General features: G+C 36.7%; 4 protein-coding genes across 8 annotated transcripts in view; 2 read left to right on the top strand and 2 right to left on the bottom strand.

The window, feature by feature from the left end:
• Positions 1–1,799, bottom strand: part of LOC124429033 (ABC transporter G family member 14) — a 43,839-nt gene extending 42,040 nt beyond the window's left edge. The window contains exon 1 of the mRNA XM_046973760.1: positions 83–1,799. The gene's annotated coding sequence lies outside the window, so the exon portion shown is untranslated. The remainder of the gene's footprint in view (positions 1–82) is intronic.
• Positions 1–19,039, bottom strand: part of LOC124429053 (carbonic anhydrase 7-like) — a 393,187-nt gene that overhangs the window by 125,322 nt on the left and 248,826 nt on the right. The gene's annotated exons all lie outside the window — the stretch shown is intronic.
• Positions 1,947–4,301, top strand: LOC124429038 (elongator complex protein 3). 2 transcript variants are annotated; one of them, XM_046973814.1, is made up of 8 exons: positions 1,947–2,093; positions 2,187–2,428; positions 2,511–2,714; positions 2,782–3,035; positions 3,122–3,311; positions 3,378–3,595; positions 3,666–3,926; positions 3,993–4,301. In XM_046973814.1, the coding sequence occupies exons 1-8, from the start codon at positions 2,075–2,077 to the stop codon at positions 4,249–4,251; spliced, it is 1,647 nt and encodes a 548-aa protein (XP_046829770.1). In that variant the 5' UTR covers positions 1,947–2,074; the 3' UTR covers positions 4,252–4,301. The 2 variants fall into 2 exon arrangements, with proteins under 2 accessions (XP_046829770.1, XP_046829771.1); XM_046973815.1 differs by lacking the exon at positions 1,947–2,093 and having other exon boundaries at positions 2,287–2,428; positions 2,515–2,714.
• LOC124429026 (TBC1 domain family member 1) lies at positions 6,721–19,020 on the top strand. 4 transcript variants are annotated; one of them, XM_046973729.1, is made up of 15 exons: positions 6,721–7,027; positions 12,780–12,929; positions 13,077–13,229; positions 13,452–13,742; positions 13,822–14,026; positions 14,114–14,230; positions 14,300–14,525; positions 14,594–14,917; positions 14,984–15,270; positions 15,352–15,513; positions 15,578–15,894; positions 16,037–16,289; positions 16,404–16,522; positions 16,632–16,856; positions 16,982–19,020. In XM_046973729.1, exons 2-15 carry the CDS (start codon positions 12,801–12,803, stop codon positions 17,900–17,902), a joined length of 3,729 nt encoding a protein of 1,242 aa, XP_046829685.1. In that variant the 5' UTR covers positions 6,721–7,027; positions 12,780–12,800; the 3' UTR covers positions 17,903–19,020. The 4 variants fall into 4 exon arrangements, with proteins under 4 accessions (XP_046829685.1, XP_046829686.1, XP_046829684.1 ...); XM_046973730.1 differs by lacking the exon at positions 6,721–7,027 and adding an exon at positions 8,073–8,371; XM_046973728.1 differs by lacking the exon at positions 6,721–7,027 and adding an exon at positions 10,059–10,693.

Here is a 19,039-nt window from a genome sequence, read left to right as displayed (position 1 = left end):
GGAGGCGGCGGCAGCGGTGGCGGAGGAGGCGGAGGAGAAAGGCGGAGAGGGGTGTAGAAAGAGAGAAAGAAGGTCGACTCACCGAGTTTGCCGAGTTCGCACGAGTTCGTCGGCGGTGCACCGTTCGGTCTCGTGGGCAGCCTTCGAGGACGTCGACGTGGTAGACGTCGGGAATGCTCGTCTCGTCCTCGTCGTATCCTCGATCGAGCTCCTCCTCCTTCTCGTTGCAGCTCCTGTCACGCGCGCACTATGCACCGGGCACGAACATGCGGCCATTGCTTGACGCGCGCAGTCAATGAACCCGCATTGCTTTTCACCCGAGAGTGTTTTGTTTTTCTCTTCTTTCGAGGCTCTCTCCTCACTCGACGACACGCACCACCTCTCTGCTGGCCCTGCCTCTTGCGTACACACGCATGCACGCGAGCGAGCGAGCGAGTACGCACGCACGCACGCACGCACGCACGCACGCACTCGTTTTCCCTCTCGCTTTAAAAGAAGAGACTCCTTACTATATCGATACGCAAGCCTATCTTCTTCTCTCGAATCTCGTAAGTCTTTTAAGATGAGAATTAAAATCTCATCAATTCGGTAAATTTGCGCTCTTCCGACCGTCCTCCGACCTCCGCCTATTTCCTTTCCTCCTCTTTCCTCCTTCTTCTTTCTTCTGCTTCTGCTACTTCTTCTTCTTCTTCTTCTTCTTCTTCTTCTTCTTCTTCTTCTTCTTCTCTTCTACTTGTTCTTCCTTCAATTGCGTTTTTCGCTCTCCTTGGCCGTGCGATACGCGGGACGCGCACGCGCGTCTCTTCTCTCTCTCTCACTCCCGCTCGTGCGCGCGCGCGCGCGCGCGCCCGAGAGAGGGTATTCGCGTATACACACACCGACGAGACACGAGACCAGAGGGTTTCGCCCCTGCGCGCGCGCTCGTTCAACGACCCGCGACTTCTTGATTTTCTTTTTTCTTACGTCTCCCCTTTTTACCACTGTTCCTTCTCACTGTTCTTTCACATCGAAAGAGAAAATCTTCTTCGTAGTTGCGCCTTCTTGCATTAGAAACGTATAGAAAGTCGAAAGAGACGTTTAGGCAAATAATGTTCTTTTTCTTTCGCAATTTCCCTATTTAAATTTGATTTTATCGTTCCAATTATGGTCAGCTTAATACGATTATTACTACGATTATTACTACGTTATTATCTCGGAGAAATCTTTTTGATAGCTCGAAACAAACTCGCTTGCGAAATAGCGCGAAAGAAACACCGCGACGTTCAAATGCAAACTGATCCTGCCGCTTTTCTATACGCTGCGCCACGCCGCGAAACGGTCTCCGCTATCGGTCTAATCCACCCAACCAATACTCACTTGCTCTCCTTCCACCAATCAGCATCGTCCATCGTATCCCCACTCTCGTACCCATTCTCTCCATCTCTTTTCCCCTTTTGTACCTCCTATCTATTCGTATCGACTCTTTTTATCGACCATTTCTTCGCTTTCCTTTTTTTTCCCTTACTGTTAAGAGAAGAATTGTTGTTGCAAAATAGCTTCGAACGTTTGATATCAGCGTATAAAATACGGCTTGCGTGTATCATTTTTAAACGATAAAACTTTAGTCGACAAAAGGGGCCTATATGTAAGAGCCCCGACAGTGCATCTTTGTCTTACTCATGGAAGTTCAACGGTGCTGCCTTCTCGCCAATTTCATTAGCGGCAAATTTGAAAGATTCGATTATCATTCATATAGATGATAATCTTTCGATTGATCGTTAAATTGAATATTAATTTTTTGACAGGACGTACATAGATTTTGGTCGATCAAGAAAACAATTGTAATATTTTTCAAATAATAAAAAAATAAACGAGGATATTTAACTTAAGGCGCGATTTTCTATTTTTAAACACTAACGCCATCTTACCGTCGTGCACATAATCATAAAGCGATGCTTATGGTCAAACAGTAGTTACTCATCTTCGGAATTTAATGTTCAACGGTTTGGGGAATGATCAAATGAGAAGTCAAACGTTTAAACCTCGTTAAAGATATTTATAAAAGGAAGAGTTTTGAAAAGCTGTGCGCATAATCATGGTTCGGAAAGCGAAAGGTACGTACATTAATTTTATCACAGATTAATACCTGTGAAGTACTTTTTATAAATTTATCATACTGTAATTCACCATAATAATTCTCTCAATAGATTTCACACAAAGCAAGGAGGAACGTATGGTTATCACGATTGGAGAAATTATACAAGAATTATTGAAAGCTCATCGAGATAATAGAGATGTCGATTTGAATAAATTAAAAACACGTATATCTTCGAAATATGGCCTGGATAGATCTCCTAGGTTAGTCGACATAATAGCTGCCGTACCTGCAGATGCAAGAAACATTTTAGTGCCTAAATTAAAGGCCAAACCTATTAGAACAGCTAGCGGGGTTCGTTTCTACATCGTAAAACTATATAAAACTTTAGCACTTGCTATAATAGAAACAATAATAAATAATCGTTTCTTTAAAGATAGCAGTGGTAGCCGTTATGTGCAAACCGCACAGATGTCCCCATATCAATATGACAGGAAACATTTGCGTATATTGCCCTGGTGGTCCAGATTCTGATTTTGAGTATTCTACGCAATCATATACCGGTTATGAGCCTACGTCTATGAGAGCTATACGTGCAAGATATAATCCGTTTTTGCAAACGAGACATCGTATGGAACAAGTATGATAAATATCTTCTGTTATCGTACCATTAAATTCTTTAATACAATATTATTCACGTTAAATAGTTGAAACAATTAGGACACAGTGTCGATAAAGTCGAATTTATCGTGATGGGTGGAACGTTTATGTCCTTGCCAGAGGATTATAGGGATTATTTCGTACGGAATTTACACGATGCTTTATCCGGCCATATAAGCAATAACGTAGATGAAGCAGTCAAGTATTCGGAACGGAGTCGTACAAAATGCATTGGTATAACCATCGAGACACGACCGGATTATTGTTTAAAAAAGCACTTGTCGGATATGCTGCGCTATGGGTATATACATTTTAAATATTCAATTAACCATAGATCACGCGTGAGTACGATTTAATCGTTAAGTCGCTCTCTCATTGATGCTCTAGGTGCACGCGTCTTGAGATCGGCGTACAATCCGTATACGAGGATGTTGCACGGGACACAAACAGAGGACATACCGTTCGTGCAGTATGCGAAAGTTTCCAATTATCAAAAGATGCAGGTTTCAAAGTTATAGCGCACATGATGCCAGATTTACCGAACGTCGATATCGAAAGAGACGTTGAACAATTTATTGTACGTTACTAGATTCCTATATTATTTGTGTCCCATACTAATGAAATATTTATATAATTTATACAGGAATTCTTTGAAAATCCTACTTTTCGAACGGACGGCCTAAAGATCTATCCAACGTTAGTGATACGTGGTACTGGATTGTACGAATTATGGAAAACTGGTAGATACAAGAGTTATACACCGACAGTTTTGATTGACTTAATAGCACGCATTTTGTCTTTAATACCGCCGTGGACGCGTGTCTATCGCGTACAAAGAGATATACCAATGCCTTTGGTCAGGTAACGTTCTTTACGTGATTATCACGTATCATATCTTGGACGATTTATATCATTTACAAAACCTTTATAGTTCTGGCGTGGAACATGGTAATCTACGTGAATTGGCATTAGCTAAAATGAAAGACTTAGGTACCGATTGTCGTGATGTCCGTACACGTGAAGTAGGAATACAAGAGATACATAATAAAGTTCAGCCGTACGAAGTCGAATTAATACGTCGTGATTACGTTGCCAACAACGGATGGGAAACGTTTCTTTCTTACGAAGATCCTATGCAAGACATTTTAATTGGTTTGCTTCGTCTAAGAAAATGTTCCCCGGATACCTTTAGGTAATTCAATTTCACTCTTTCTACAGGGACATTTTCTTCAATTCAAAAAGACGCTTACTTTTACAGATCCGAGTTGAAGAATAAATGCTCGATAGTAAGAGAATTACATGTTTATGGTAGTGTAGTACCCGTTCATGCGCGTGATCCTACCAAATTTCAACATCAAGGTTTTGGAATGCTTCTAATGGAAGAAGCAGAACGCATTGCGAGAGAAGAACACAGATCTCATAAAATTGCTGTTATCTCGGGCGTTGGTACAAGAAATTATTACAGAAAAATGGGTTACGAATTGGACGGCCCTTATATGTCTAAGGTATTGATATGATCCGAATAATGTGATAATAATGTAAATAATAAATTCTCCTTTATCTTTAATATATTATCGTATCTGTGCTTCTTCATTTTCCATACGTTCGAGTTTCCCTTCCGTCAGTAGTCCCTTTGAAACGTTTGACCGAATGTATTATTATTTAAATATTAGTTCATTGTACTACGTGTACATTGAAGATTATGATTAATGATATTATAATTTTTAGAAGTGACTAAGACTGATTAATAATATTATTAATGCAATTTCCGATAATTCTAGATATAAACATTTAGATATTTAAAATATTCCGTATCCCTTTTAGAACGAGATGATATCACAAAAGTTCATAAAAAGTGGCTGATAACGAAGGAAAATAATTTTTAATGCGTTTTGTGCTACATTAACATTGCCAGTATATCTATATATACGAAGGTCACTAAATGGCTGCCATATTGTCGCAAAAATTCCGATTTCTTAACAGGGATACATGAGGGTAGTGGAGTTCTACTGCATGGTATCAGCTGATCATGGTATCAGCTGATGTCGATTTAAAAAGAGCGAAGACGATACATGTGTCGGCACCTAACGGAAATTGCAGAACTAAAGAAAACTAACTCGGTAATAGTCAAAGTTAAGAAAAAGTGGGAAAGTGTTTAAATTGCACAAGACCAATTATCTCGAGATAAAAATTTTTAAGTATTGGAATTTTATATTAAAATTATTTTATGTTTCTCGAGCGTATTCATCTTTTTAATGTTTAAAAGAATGTACTATTGTTTAAATGTTGTTCATTGGATTTCATCTACATTAGAGACTAGAAATGATTCAAAAATTATTAAAAGTATTCATTTAAAAGAGAGAGTTTCACTCATCGGAATCTGAAAGAAATCCATCTCGGTAATGAACAAGCGTGATGAAGAACTTTGAAAGTGAACTTTTTTGATATGTTTAAAATTGACCTCTTGCGCCATCTTGTGTGTCCGTCTTTTATTTGTTAATTAAAAAATAATATCAGTGAACCGTCCCCATTATGATAATTAATGTGTGTGAACTGTACTTATCCGACGAACTCCATTATTGTCATGTGTTCCTGTTATGAAATCGAAATTTTTCCGACGATATGAGGATCAAAAATTACTGACTCTCATATATATATATATATAGATATACTGACAATTGTATGTGTTTAAGGCATTACTAATGATCATCTTTAATTACTAATCCCTTTTCATGAACTTTATGACATGATCTTGTTCTAGAAAGAGAAAAGAGTTCTAAAAGAGTTCACTTTTTGTGAACTTTTATAATATATTAACTGTCTACAAGATATTTTGAATATCTAAATGTTTGGAATTTGTTCTTTATTAAGTTTGAAGAATTAAGTTTGGCATTCTTCATTGCTATCAATTATAAAATTTGTCTACATAAAAGTACAAAAATTTACAAAGCAATTGGACTAATAGTTAGATACATGTAAGAAAGATAATAATAAACATCTGACAATAATGGTTAATTCTAATCTTTAAATTGATTATAACACACACGATTCCTTTTTCTTAATATAATAATAAAAGAAAATAAAAGTTCAATAGGACTGTGTACTGTGTACTTAAGCCTGGCACAAAGTTTTCCTGAAACATTAAATATCGTTACTGTTTCAGTATAATAAAGAAGTGTTTATTATAGATACTTACAATTTCATTTCAATAATAGTATTATTTTAGCATAATGTTAATTTTTCTAAATATGATAAAACGTAAGAATTAGCTGGCTATCTCTACATTCGGTGATAAAAATATCTTAACGATGTCTCATCAATGAAATCACATAAAAAAGTTATGAGATAAAAATTGCCATTAAGAGCTTAAGTTTGTGAAGCTCTTAAGTGATAGTAATCTTAAAAAGATCGCATGTTTGTTTAAATTTCTCTTTTTTGGCAATAGAATCCAAATGCAATGTTTTATGCAAATCTATAACACAAAATGACAAATAAATTATATGTTCTTTATGTATAATGCAAACAAATTTTTGTTAAAAATCTTTTCCTGGCCTTTCAACGACGAAATCAGACAGAAGAACTATAACATAAGAACATTATTTCACAGAACATAATTTGAAATTTACAAAGCTTTTAAATGAATGTAATTGTAAAAAGATTTGATATTAAGTTTTAATATAGCGCATAAGTTTTTTTTTATGTCTTCTTATTGGATGACCAACAATATAACATAATCTGAAGTAGGAACAAGAGGTTAAGTCAATGTGTATTGGATCAAAATCGTTTGATCAAATAGAATATAAATATAATGACAATAAAAATTGTCAAATAAAAAGGATAAAAAGAATAGAGACGTAGGAGAAAAACGACAAACCTTTTAAAGAAACGAAACAGATCGACTGACATTTTCAGATTTTTCACCTTGCGCCACCTACTGACAAAATGTGACGGAAAATAGTGAATAAATAGAAGTGAATTGGAACGGCGGATAGTAACATACGTTTCGCCGTACAGTTCAGAGCATACTTGACATATGTATGCCATTCTTACTGCTTCTTTGTGAATCGAGATGCTATGTGTATTCGAGAATCATTCAAGAAGAAAAATTACGCCGATTTGTAGAAAAAGTTCATCGTTCGAAAATCAACGAAATGTAGTGGAGCGTGATCATTAATAATACACTAGAACTTAGGTGTAGATACACGAGAAATACAAAAAGAACAAGAGTTTCGTATAACGCATACGATTTATTCGACGAGCGAAGTCTCACGTTACCTGGCAGACTGTACAAAGGTAAACAAAAAAGACGATCACTTATTTACATCAATATGCGATCCTTTATAGTACGTTGAAAAAAATCTAAAGCGGTAGGTTATGTCCTTCACTTTCCAGCTGTTTGCGCTAAACTAGTATTGTAAACAATCCCGAGGGAGTGAGAGAGAGAGAGAGAGAGAGAGAGAGAAAGAGAGAGAGGGAGGGAGAAGCGACATGTATTTCACATCTTTCAAATCCGTTGCTAATAAACAAGCGTCGCGAAGGTGAAGTTTATTTACGTTTCGTTACATTGTTTACAAGTTTGTATCTATATCAAGATGCTCGATCATATAGAAAAATTTGTTGATATCGGACCGCGCCCAATAAAAAAAAATCTTTCTTTTCTTTCTTTGTTCTTTTTTTAATTCTTTTCTTACTCTAGAAGAATGTTGATAATCTTTAAGAAGTACAATAAAGAGATATCATATCTTTGTAGATAATTTTTTAAATGTTTTGGCAAGAATATATATGTATATGTATATGTATATATATATATATGTTTGTTCAGGAAATTTATGCATAATTTACATGTCACGGAATGCATCGTAATATGTTGTGTTAGCTATTAAAAAACATTCTCTACGGTGAAACTTGTTATGCTAAATTCTAGTTTCCAATGTAGAAAAGAAGAAGTAGAATGTTAAGATTGATTTTTGCTCTTTGATCGTATATAAAAATCGTATTTCGAAGGAGAAACGTTCTTTTGGAGAAAACACGCAATTCAATTCGGCGATAGTCGTACCGCATGCATTCATATGCATTCCAATGAGGCATCCCAATGCATTCGTATATACGTATGTATATACATATGTCTGATATATGGTTTAGAGTTTTAGGTTGACACGATCGTGATACACTTTGCAAAGTAACCAATCGAGAAAGAACGTTCTCTCGTCGACCAATAAACGTTTGCGGTGTGCACTCTTATGCATCTATAACTATGAATGTTATAACACTATCGCACAATTTACTTTTTCTATCTGACTATTATTAAATCTGTCCTTAAAGTTCGACAGGATCGAAAGAGATAAATCATTAGCTATCATTAAGCGAACGGAGTCGGATGATTTTAAGCGTTAGCTCGATATTTCCTGGATCAAAGTTGGACAATTCTTGTTCTTGGCTTAGAATTAGTATTTCAAAGGTGTTACACGTTCGACGACGCCGTGCGACTTTGCGTGCCAGTAATCCGGTGAAAGTTGCATTCGAGATTTCTCGCATATCATTCCTTGGAGGCTGTATTCGCCGAGAGGAACGTTTTCCTTCGTCTTCGTTTTCATCCTCCCTTCGTCCAAGTTTCTTCTTCGTGCACAAAAATACCAGGTAGGCTTATAACAAAATGGGACAAACCAGCTATTTATTTAAGCCAGTTATTTAAGTTCCTTTTTCCGTGCAAAATATGTCATTGAATCTATCCTATCGCTATTACGTTTTAGGGATCAAATGATATAAATCGTAGATATGTAAAAACTTTATCTATCCTTCTGGAATTATACAGAGACATCGTAAATACTTTCGATCTCGATCGATCGAAATTGATAACAGGCGGTAAATTATGTACTTAGTTACGTTCGATTCTAAACTCGAACCACATGGCTTTACTCCAATCTCATTCGCACGTTTCTTTTCTACAGAGAGAAAAAAAAAAGTGATAATTTTATTTAACTTTTGTTTTGAGATTATCTTCCTTTATAACCTATTTTATTTTTAACTAAAGTATGCTTGTCTTTCTATCAACATTCGTTGAGTTCGTGTGTATCAATTGCGTAAGAACGCGGTGATGCACCGAAGAATCAAGGTACTCATCTATCTCTTCTTTGCTTGACAACGACGACGACCGTCGACGACCGTCGACGACAGGCAAAAATCAACGACAGACAAAAATCGACGACAACAACGACGAAGTCATCTATTTTTAAATGCCTCCTCTCTTCTCGTCTACCTGTTTATTTTTCTTGCCATAAATTGTGAAGCATCGTTGAGTACACTGATTCGAAAGATTCAAAAGAAAATGTTCTTCTTATTTAAAATAATCGTCATCTTCTTCTTCTTCTTATTTCGCGTCGGCGGTCTGCTTTAACGATAGTATACTTGACTTTTTGGCCCTAGCTCCTTCCTACGTGCCGTTCTTGTTACGTTTCTTCGCCTAACTCGGCAAAATTAACAAGAGGAAGGAGTCGTAGAAGAAGACGATTTAAAATTACCGATTACGCGGCCACTCTGGTTAACTCTCCTATATTTCATATATATACATATACATATATACATATATATATATATATGTAACAATAACAATATAGGTACGAGTTATACAGCAATAACAATATTTTATAAGCTCGCCATTAATGTCGCCAGAAACATACGTGATGTGTATATAATACTTAATTCCTTAAATGCTTGCATTTTTCGTTTTTATCTTGGGAATAGCCTTTTACGCGATACGAAGCGAACGGCATTGTATTACGAACGTGTCTCTCGCGATAATCGTCATTCTCATTCGTTGTTGTTATATACCTATTATTTACGTATATGTACATATGTATATACGAACACGAGTTTATCCTTCATTCTCCGTTTATAGATTGTCCATTTCGCACGTAACCGATTTTACTTTATTTCTTTGCCTTGAATATGCCGGATATGTAAGATTCTGACATCAGAAGAAAGTACTTAATTATTTGCGATCGAGAAAGCAAAGTTGCGTTGGGATCAGTCGCTTGCGTTCAAAGGAAACACAAATAAGTGCAAAGACTAAAAATACTATAGAAGAGAATCTCAAGCAATGTCATGCTTGTTTATGCCAAAATTTCAATAGGCAAGGTCGCGTAGGCGCGTAACAAAGAATCGAGATGACTTGGAAACGTAAAAAAATTCATTTATTTCGATATAAAGAAAGATAATTCATATTCGAAATGATTTGATGGATTTAGTTTATTTTCTACTCGCTTGGCAATCATTGCGAGAGATTTGTCATTTAGTCAAATCATAGAAAGATCGCGGTCGGAGGCGTTCGATTCGTCTCGTCGAAATTCATAGACTTGCTCGTTTGAGTCAGTCGACGCTGAAGCGTTGCATGTTCGAGATGTACCGTTTCTCTCGTCGCGAACGGTTTTAGCTTCGAGTGGTATGCCGAGAAGAAAATAATCAACCAAAAGGAGAAAGAAATTCTTCGACGCCTCTTGATTTCTTTTTTTTTTCTTTTTATTTTTTTTGCAGAAGAAATGTTATTTGTTTAAAACAATGTTTACTTTCGTCGAGTTTCAAGACTATCTTCGAGATCTGTGCTAATGATCGAAGGAAAAAAAATCAAGATATAATTGAACCTCAATGGAATTTGATGAAATTAAAGACCCATGATCCTATTATCGTCATCAGAAGATCGAGATCAGAAGAGTGAGCAAAACTTCGTTTATTGTGAAAAAAAGAGCTCTACGATTTCAAGGAACAATTGCCGATCGTTAATTCATCGTAAGATTCAGAAGATACTCCTGCAAAAGTAAAGAAAGCAAATAAGATTTGGACGTCTGATTGAAGAATCGGAGAAGTAAAAAGATGACAAGCGTAGCGATTTTCTTCACCGGTAAATAAGACATAAAGATGGCGTCTCGAAGTGACGCCTGCGCCATCGGCTATAAAAGACCTTCGGTGAGTGTCTTTATGTGAAGGCGAAAGAAAAGCTCGTTTTCTAGTCCGTTCGCACGGATAAATTGAAAGTCGAATTACGTAAGAATCAGTAGAGACGATTACGTATCGCCTCTACTAAGCGCATTATACTAACAAACAGGGAAAACGTGGACTCGTAGGTGTAGATGGAAGCTTAGTCTTGCGTAGCGGTGCGCAACGGAGCGCAAAGCGCGCACGTTTTTGAATATTTCAAGTCGTCGATGGAAAAAAGAAAAAGAAAAAAGAAGTAATAAAAATAGAGAAAAGATTAGAAATTTACTCGTCAAACTCGATCGTGATATTTCGTAAATTCTGTTATCTTATAATTCATTCTTTTTACGTGTGAATTGATCTTTATTTCGAGTACGAGAATGGAGCTCTTATGCAAGGGATGCTTCGTCGCATACGAAAAAAATCTTTAAGGAACGAAGCTACGCGAAATTGTGAAAGAGTTACGAACGATCAACCAACCTGTATATTATTATTAGATTCTAGGCCGATCGCGCACTCGACGTGCTGTTGCGCTCATCAGATAGAGAGTGTCACCCTTTTCCTTAGACCTCCTTGCGAAAGTATTCGAACTTTAACTCGAAAGCAAATAATTTATTCCTCAGACTTAGTCGGACATTCGAACGGAAAATATACCAAGACGATCCTTGATATCGTTGAAGGATGTTAAGATGATGGGAAGGAATGAGAGACGGATAAAAAGGATAGAACGTAGGATCGTAGGTCGTAATTGTTTCTTTCTTTCTCTCTTTGCAGCGCACGCAAAAAGAAATCGTCACGTAACGTCGCGTTTTATCTCGTATGTTTTCTACTCGAGATCGATCTAAAGCTTGATTAACATTTCATAGTTAACAGAGAATAAAAAAATCATCTCTCTCTCTCTCTCTCTCTCTCTTCCTTCCTTCTTTTTTTTTTTTTTTTTTTTTCATCGAAATACGCCTACTTCTTGTAACGCAAAACGTTTCATCCTTGACCACTGAAGAGGCAATGCGACCGAACAATTAGTTTGGCTTTGACGTCGTATTTGTGCGATTACATCGATCAGAATGAAAGACTACGTAACGTAGAGTTAACGTTACGACGAAAGAAGAGAGGAGAAATCATCGATCCGTGATTCGATCTTGTTCTGATTTTTCACGTGAATTCAATCAATTGTTCACGATACCGATCCGTGATATTCTACTTTTAACGCAGACTATAAATACGCTACTTTGATCATTTACTGTTAGAAGAAAGAGAACGATGAGTTGCATCTTATTCAATTCCTTCTTATCCTATATCATCAGGTTTGGTTGAGCTATATAAAAATTGATTGTAAAATATTATAGAGATCGTAGATCCAAGAGAGTTTCCTCTGTCATATGTGACTAGACTACGTTGAAGCGAACGGTTAGAAGTAAAAGAAAAAGCTTGCTTTCTAATTGGATAAGAGAAGCCCTGTTTACGGACTAACGATCTGCTTTCTGTGTCAGCGATAAAGTAAAAAGATTCGGAACGACGGAGAGACGAGCGAAAAGTCGAAAGAGAGGAAAATAATTTGGCTAGGTGGAATTTCATGAAAAAGAATTAGAAGGTGGAAGAGGGCTTGGGGAAAGAGAGAGAGAGAGAGAGGGAGGGAGGGAACAACGGAGCCATGCGGTCGACGAGTGCTCCTCGAGCAAGTTATTTTGGTCCCCACGGTCGCCCTCCACGTTCCCTCCACGTTTTCTTCACGTTCCCTCTGCGTTTCCTTGCGAAATACTTTTTATTATCTTTTATCTACGTGGCTACAAGCAACATTACCGATCCAATATTATTTCTATCCTTTTATTTCGATGAACGAAATGTAATCAAGAAAAGAGGGATTCTTCAATTTACCCGTCATTAATATCATAAACGTAGGCCTTTTCGTTATGTAACACATAACGTATGTAACGTCTAATGGGAATACAAAGGATGCGTGTTTTATAAATCAATTCCGAGAACATGTTGGATCGTTGCCTGATTCGCTAGATGGACTCGCTAAATATTTCTCAACTTGTTAGTATTTGTTACTAACAAATGATTCTTCAAATTGCAGAACCAAACATTTTTAGGAGAAATGAAGGAACACTCAGCTTCTTCGAAAGTCGAAAGGGACAAGGATCCGCCTCAAAAATCGTATAGCAGTGCTGCCAGTTTGATGTCGATTGGCGCGGACATATCTCCTAGTTCTTCCCATTTTTTCGAGGTAGTAATTCGATCGAGAATTCTCTTTCAGTTGTTTTATATTCATTGATTTTTTCTTCTATATATATATATATTTTTTTTTTCTCTTTTTTTTCTTTTTTTTTTTTTTTTTTTTATCATTATTATCCAGCTGATCGCTTTCTTTCAGGTACTCTACGTCGGTAAGATCAGAGTCTCCCATCCAAAGGTATCCGAATCTTTCATCGACGATGCCCTCCTCAGATTTCGCTCTCATGGACTCGAAAAATCAAAGTCTTCTGCGGGTGCTTTACTCCTTTCTAGTAATAGAAGGAACAGTACGGTGAGTGGGAGAAAAAAATTGCTTCAGCCATGTTAGCTATCGTTATAGCTGTCGTTTAGGTATTTCCAAATTTGATATTAGACCTTTGTTAACGATTGAGATAAGCTCAATCAAATTGATTTGACTATACATTGAATTGCAACATGAAAAATTTGTTCTCATTGTCTTTTCCTTGTCGTTGTGCTTATGTATAGCATAATCATAGCCTAATCGATCTGTTAGGAATCGAGTACCAGCGAAACGGGCAGTGTAGAAAATGTGTCTAGACATGGCTCGATGGCAACATTAACGATTGCGGCAATGGTTGCTTCTTCTTCCTCGAGATTCGAAGACAATGGTAACGGTAGTCAAAGCGGAACATCTGCAACGACTATTGACAATAACAGCGGAGGTAATATACAGGTGCCAGCAGTTATGAGAAATCGTGCTGGTTCGATGAGTAACGTTTTAACAGGCAGAAGAGATTCCAGTCCAAAGACCAGCGACGAGCATAATCGAACTATGCTATTTCAGGTAAGAAAAGATGATTCGGACGGTCAATCGATCTTTTCTGATATTACATTTTAATATTCGATGTATCCTCCCAACGTAGGTGGGTAGAACCGATTTGAGATTGATCAGCCCTGACAGGAAGCAGGTTTTGCTTCACAAACAAATCAAAGATGTAGCGAGTTGCGTACAGGGTGCAAAGAATTCCGAACACTTTGGATTCATCTGTAGGGAAATAATGATAGATAGTTTCGTTGGTTATATATTCAAGTGTCAATCCGAATCCGTTGCCGACGATCTCGTTGCAGGTAAGATGAAACTTTCTCATTCGAGAAACATAGAACTTAATTGCTCGACTTGTGTCTCCTTATTATTTTCTACATCCTGTCCAACAGCCATCACCCAAGCATTCGTTGCAACCTGCGATGGTACAAGGAAGGAAAGATACCCTGTATTCTCTTGCGAACACTGTCCCATGTTTTGGTATAATAAACTGTGTCAAGAGATAGAAGGTAATTTTCTCGTAAATCTCTTATCTCGAATCATAGCAGATGAATGGTTTCTATCCTTCTTTATTTCAGGTCAAAACGATCGACGAACACAAAATATAATATTCTCTCGAATGGAACAATTGCCGGAAGACGAGCAGGAGATCGTTGTGAACAAATACAAAGGTGCTGAGGCAATCGGAGGAGGTTCTGGTGCGGGTTCGAGTTTGCGCGAACAAAACCAATTTCTCATTAGATTATTACGTGCTCATTGCGAGGCTAAACAAGCTAGACATGTTCACGATACAGCTGAGAATAGGTATAAGATTATTACGTGAATATAAAATACGAGTGAACGTATCTATGTAATATTTAATAAATTTTCAGAAGCGAATTTTTGAATCAGTATCTCAGTGTAGGCGTTGGCAGTACGATATTCATGAAAGCGAAACGTTCTCTGACTAATAGTTTCGATAATCTTATGAAACGGAAGGGTTCGCGGGAAGACTTTGGACTCGTATCGCATGTGAAGGATTCTAATCATCTCAACACCGCATTACAAAAGAGTGGCAGCCAGAGTCCCGATAATTCGCGTCAATCGTCGATAGGCGAGTCATCGACTGAAACGTTTAACAGGCCGAGATCGTTGCGAGTATCTCCGGAACAACAGTTATCTGTGAATACGGGACCACGAAGTTCCATGATGGATATGTAAGTAAAATTATTTCTTAAAAACAAATTCTTAAAAACTTGATACCATTTTTCTTTTTTATGCAGCTTCCTGAAAGTAGGAAATTCGCCGAAAATGTCGCCTACAGAATGCGATGGAAATACCGAAATGCATTCGAATAGTTCGTGGAGACAGGCGATATTACATAGAGTGGTAACACCGAATAAAGAACACGATAAGAATAATGGAAAATCTGAGAATTCTAATGTCAATGAGACACCTCGTGCTGTTGCTACGCACAGAACGAGGGAGGAACTCAGGGATCTGTGGAAGAAAGCGATTAATCAACAAGTGATACTGATACGAATGGAAAAAGAGAATGCAAGACTTAAAGGTATTATAGCGTACTCGCTTATCCATTAATTATATATATACGTATATGATTTTGTATATATGTGTTTCAACTCGATTAAAGAACGTCAAGAGGAAGCAACGGTGAAAAGAATCAAATTGGAGTACGATGAAATTAGCAGCTGTGCTCGCGAACTCGTCGAAGTATGGGATTTGCTCGTTAGCAAGGAATCCCGCGTTTCTACAAAGTGCGACAATCAAATGCTTTTACATGCCATTAAGCAAGGTAAAAAATTGAGTTATCAATGAAGAAAGAGAGGAGGATCTAACGTCTAATCGTTATGTTTCAGGTGTTCCCAAAGGGAAAAGGGGCGAAGTCTGGCAATTCTTAGCGGAACAATTTTGTTTGAAGCAACCACCCATAGATACTCATGATTTTCCGAACTACAATACTTCTTACGATCTGTTACTGAAACAACTCACGTCTCAGCAACATGCCATTCTCATCGACTTAGGACGTACATTTCCGAATCATCCGTATTTCAGTTCTCCTTTAGGACCTGGCCAATTGGCACTTTTCAATTTATTGAAAGCTTATTCTCTCCTGGATCACGAAGTTGGCTATTGTCAGGGTCTAAGCTTTGTGGCTGGCGTTCTTCTTTTACACGTAAATATAACTTTTCCTTTAAATGAACGTAACTTTAAATGTTGCATAGACCATCAATGTTAAAGCTAGTTCATGTCGCGTTAAATAATAGCTTGAAACGCTTCCTATATCATAAAAATCTTTCTACCTGTTTCATAATCAGATGGTGGAAGATCAGGCTTTTTTTCTCTTACGACATCTGATGTTTCGGAGAGGCCTGAGAAAACTCTACCTTCCAGATATGGCAGCATTACAATTGCACTTATATCAACTATCAAGATTACTGCACGATAGACTACCGGCACTTTATGATCATTTTGACAAGCACGAAGTGTCACCAACTTTGTATGCAGCACCGTGGTTGTTAACCTTGTTTGCCAGTCAGTTTCCATTAGGTTTTGTAACCAGAGTCTTTGGTAAGTTTATCCCCTCCTAATTTATTTTCTTCTCTCATTCCTTACCTCATATTATTATTAAGCCAGAAGAAAGTTGTAGAAAATTTTATTGACTCTTCTTCCTTTCTGTTACAGATTTACTTTTTCTCGAAAGCTCAGAAATATTATTTCGAGTAGCCGTGGCATTATTGGAAGAGCATCAAGATCAATTGCTTTACTGTGATAGTTTCGAAGAAATTATGGAATATCTTAAAGTAAGAATATATATATATATGTCTCTGTGATTTAATCAACTGTGTTTTTATGTCGAAAGTGTGCCATCGAATAACCACGTATCTTCATTTTTTCCGTCCTCTTTCTTAGACCCGCGTACCAGCTGTAGATAAAGCCACTTTGGATCGTGTAATGAAACGTGTATTCTATCCGGATATGGAAGTTTCGAAGCAATTGAATGAATATAGAGTGGAGTATCAAGTGTTACAAGAAGAAATGCTATCGGTAAAGCCTCAGATGGAAAGTTTAGAGAAATTCAAGACGGTTAACAAACAATTGATGAAACAAGTCGGCCAATTGAACGAACAACTCGAGGTAAGAATATTCGATATGATATAACAATTATATTCTTTATATAGGTATATATTTTCGCCTTTTTTTTGTTTTTTTTTTCCTTTTTTTGCGGAACGAATATATCGCATGCAATTTTTTTGTTTTAGGTAACGATGAACAACCTGCAACGTTTGGAAACAGCACGATCTATGCAACAAGCGGTGGTGAATAAATTAGAATCTCAGAATCGTAGTCTCGAAGTGACAGTCGCGACTTTAGGTACATTTATTCAACACTTGAGCGAAACGCGAGACGATCTAGATTTACCAGGTGAAATACGTAGAATTATTTCTCAGATAAGCATTGCCGAAAAGCGAAGAAACATGAGCAAAGCATATCCTTTAAAGATATTAGAAGATAATAGTAAGCAAGGTCTCATTAAAAGCAATTCGGCTGGTAGAGATTCGCATAATTTCTTAAGAAATAGTAACGTGATCGATCCTCCTTATCCTTTGAAATCTACGTTGAGCCAACCAAACCTGGCAACTAAATTGGAAAGGGTATCTTCTTTCTTTTCGAATTCGCACAATCACATACAAAAGCAACGTGCACAATTGGCAGCCCTTAGAAACGAGTACACCGATCCAAATATACGAAGCAACAATGATGAAAATGATCCAAAGACGGTCAATATAGACATACAAATCACAGATACAATGAATTCGCAGAACGATAACGTTGAACAAAATGATAATCATTTGAAGATTCAGCCAATTAATTTAGAAAAATCTATCTCGTTACCGCTATCGAACGCAAAATTAAAATTGAAACCGTCCAAGTCGGCGTATGAATTAGGCTCCGTTAAAAAAGTTCCAACTAGCAAGATCGAAGTTACCAATGAAGATTCTTTGACCAACTTGACAGGTACCATGCATCCTTTGGATACTTGTAGCGATGTCAATTTTCGATATGGTGGAACCACAAAATTAAAGTCTATCAAACCAGTTAGATTATCTAGTCCGATCGGTCAAGGAGATAACGTAAATAAGAATACTCAAAACCAAAATACTGAAGCTTTAAATAGATAACACTTACTTATGTTATTGTGTTTGCAAAGAAAAATGGAAATACTTTCGAGAAGAAAGGATACGCATGATGGAACAGCATTGAATATTCGAAGATATAGGAATCATTGAAAAAATAACTTTCTTACGGTCTATACGTTTGCAACGATCTTTAATTCCTTACTCAATCTACCTTTTCCCCCCACTCCCTTCCTTCCTTTTCCTTATCCTCCCCTTAAGCTAAGATAATAAATGTGTACTGCGAGATGAAGGATTTCTATTACTTACGTATACGTATAGTGCATAGTTCTTATAAGTAAATCTCTAGGAACAGAAAGGTGTATTCAGTTTCAATAGAATTTCTAATCACTTGATACCAACGAATCATAATGAATGTTGTACAGATAATTATTGACACGTATCTCTGTACTATAATATATACGTATATTTGCTGTGTGTAGATACGTGAAGTATGTGTTTCAACAACTTTGCGTGACACGATGTATCGTCCTATATACAGATCTCAAAAGGATGCCAATGAAATAAAAATATCATACATGGAGCTATTTCTTGCCTTATAAAATCATTGATTTTGGGCACAAATTTCCATAAATGGTATGCACTGTGTGCATAATTACTGTTACCAAATTAACTAAAAGAAATATAAACTATAAGTTACCCGGAATATATCTGTATATATAGATCAACATATAAGTATCAAATGTATAAAATATTATTTGCACTTGTTATTGAATTGTTATAAAGAAACAAAAAGAAAATTATGCCAAATACTTTAAGATGTAAGCGAAAAGTGATATTGACATAGATAATATTTCTATTAACTGTGTGTATATTCTACATACTTATTGTTAATGAAGAATTATAGTGAGTGTGTGTGTGTGAGAGAGAGAGAGAGAGAGAGAGAGAGAGAGAGAGAGAGAGAGAGAGAGAGAGAGAGAGATAGGTAGATAGGTATAGGTGTATAGATATCATTCATTTTTCAACATATATATTAATTGTAGATTCGTATAACAATGAAGTATTACTATTATTACTTTTGCACAAAGCATGCCTTGCGATATCAGGGATCTTTGTATTAACGTTGTATTATTACTGTTAATACAGATACATAATAATATAAATTGCATAATCAATTCTCTT

Source organism: Vespa crabro, chromosome 14, assembly GCF_910589235.1.
Source record: "Vespa crabro chromosome 14, iyVesCrab1.2, whole genome shotgun sequence".
Taxonomy (NCBI): domain Eukaryota; kingdom Metazoa; phylum Arthropoda; class Insecta; order Hymenoptera; family Vespidae; genus Vespa; species Vespa crabro.
This window is presented reverse-complemented; position numbering and strand designations above follow the sequence as displayed.

Coding starts and splice junctions, on each gene's coding strand:
- LOC124429038 (XM_046973814.1), top strand. Junction 2,715..2,781: donor CGAGACATCGTATGGAACAA/GTATGATAAATA, acceptor CACGTTAAATAG/TTGAAACAATTAGGACACAG. Junction 3,036..3,121: donor TCGGATATGCTGCGCTATGG/GTATATACATTT, acceptor TTGATGCTCTAG/GTGCACGCGTCTTGAGATCG.
- LOC124429026 (XM_046973728.1), top strand. CDS start 10,646: ATGGCGTCTCGAAGTGACGCCTGCGCCATCGGCTATAAAAGACCTTCG. Junction 14,027..14,113: donor TGCCGACGATCTCGTTGCAG/GTAAGATGAAAC, acceptor CCTGTCCAACAG/CCATCACCCAAGCATTCGTT. Junction 16,290..16,403: donor TTTTGTAACCAGAGTCTTTG/GTAAGTTTATCC, acceptor TTTCTGTTACAG/ATTTACTTTTTCTCGAAAGC.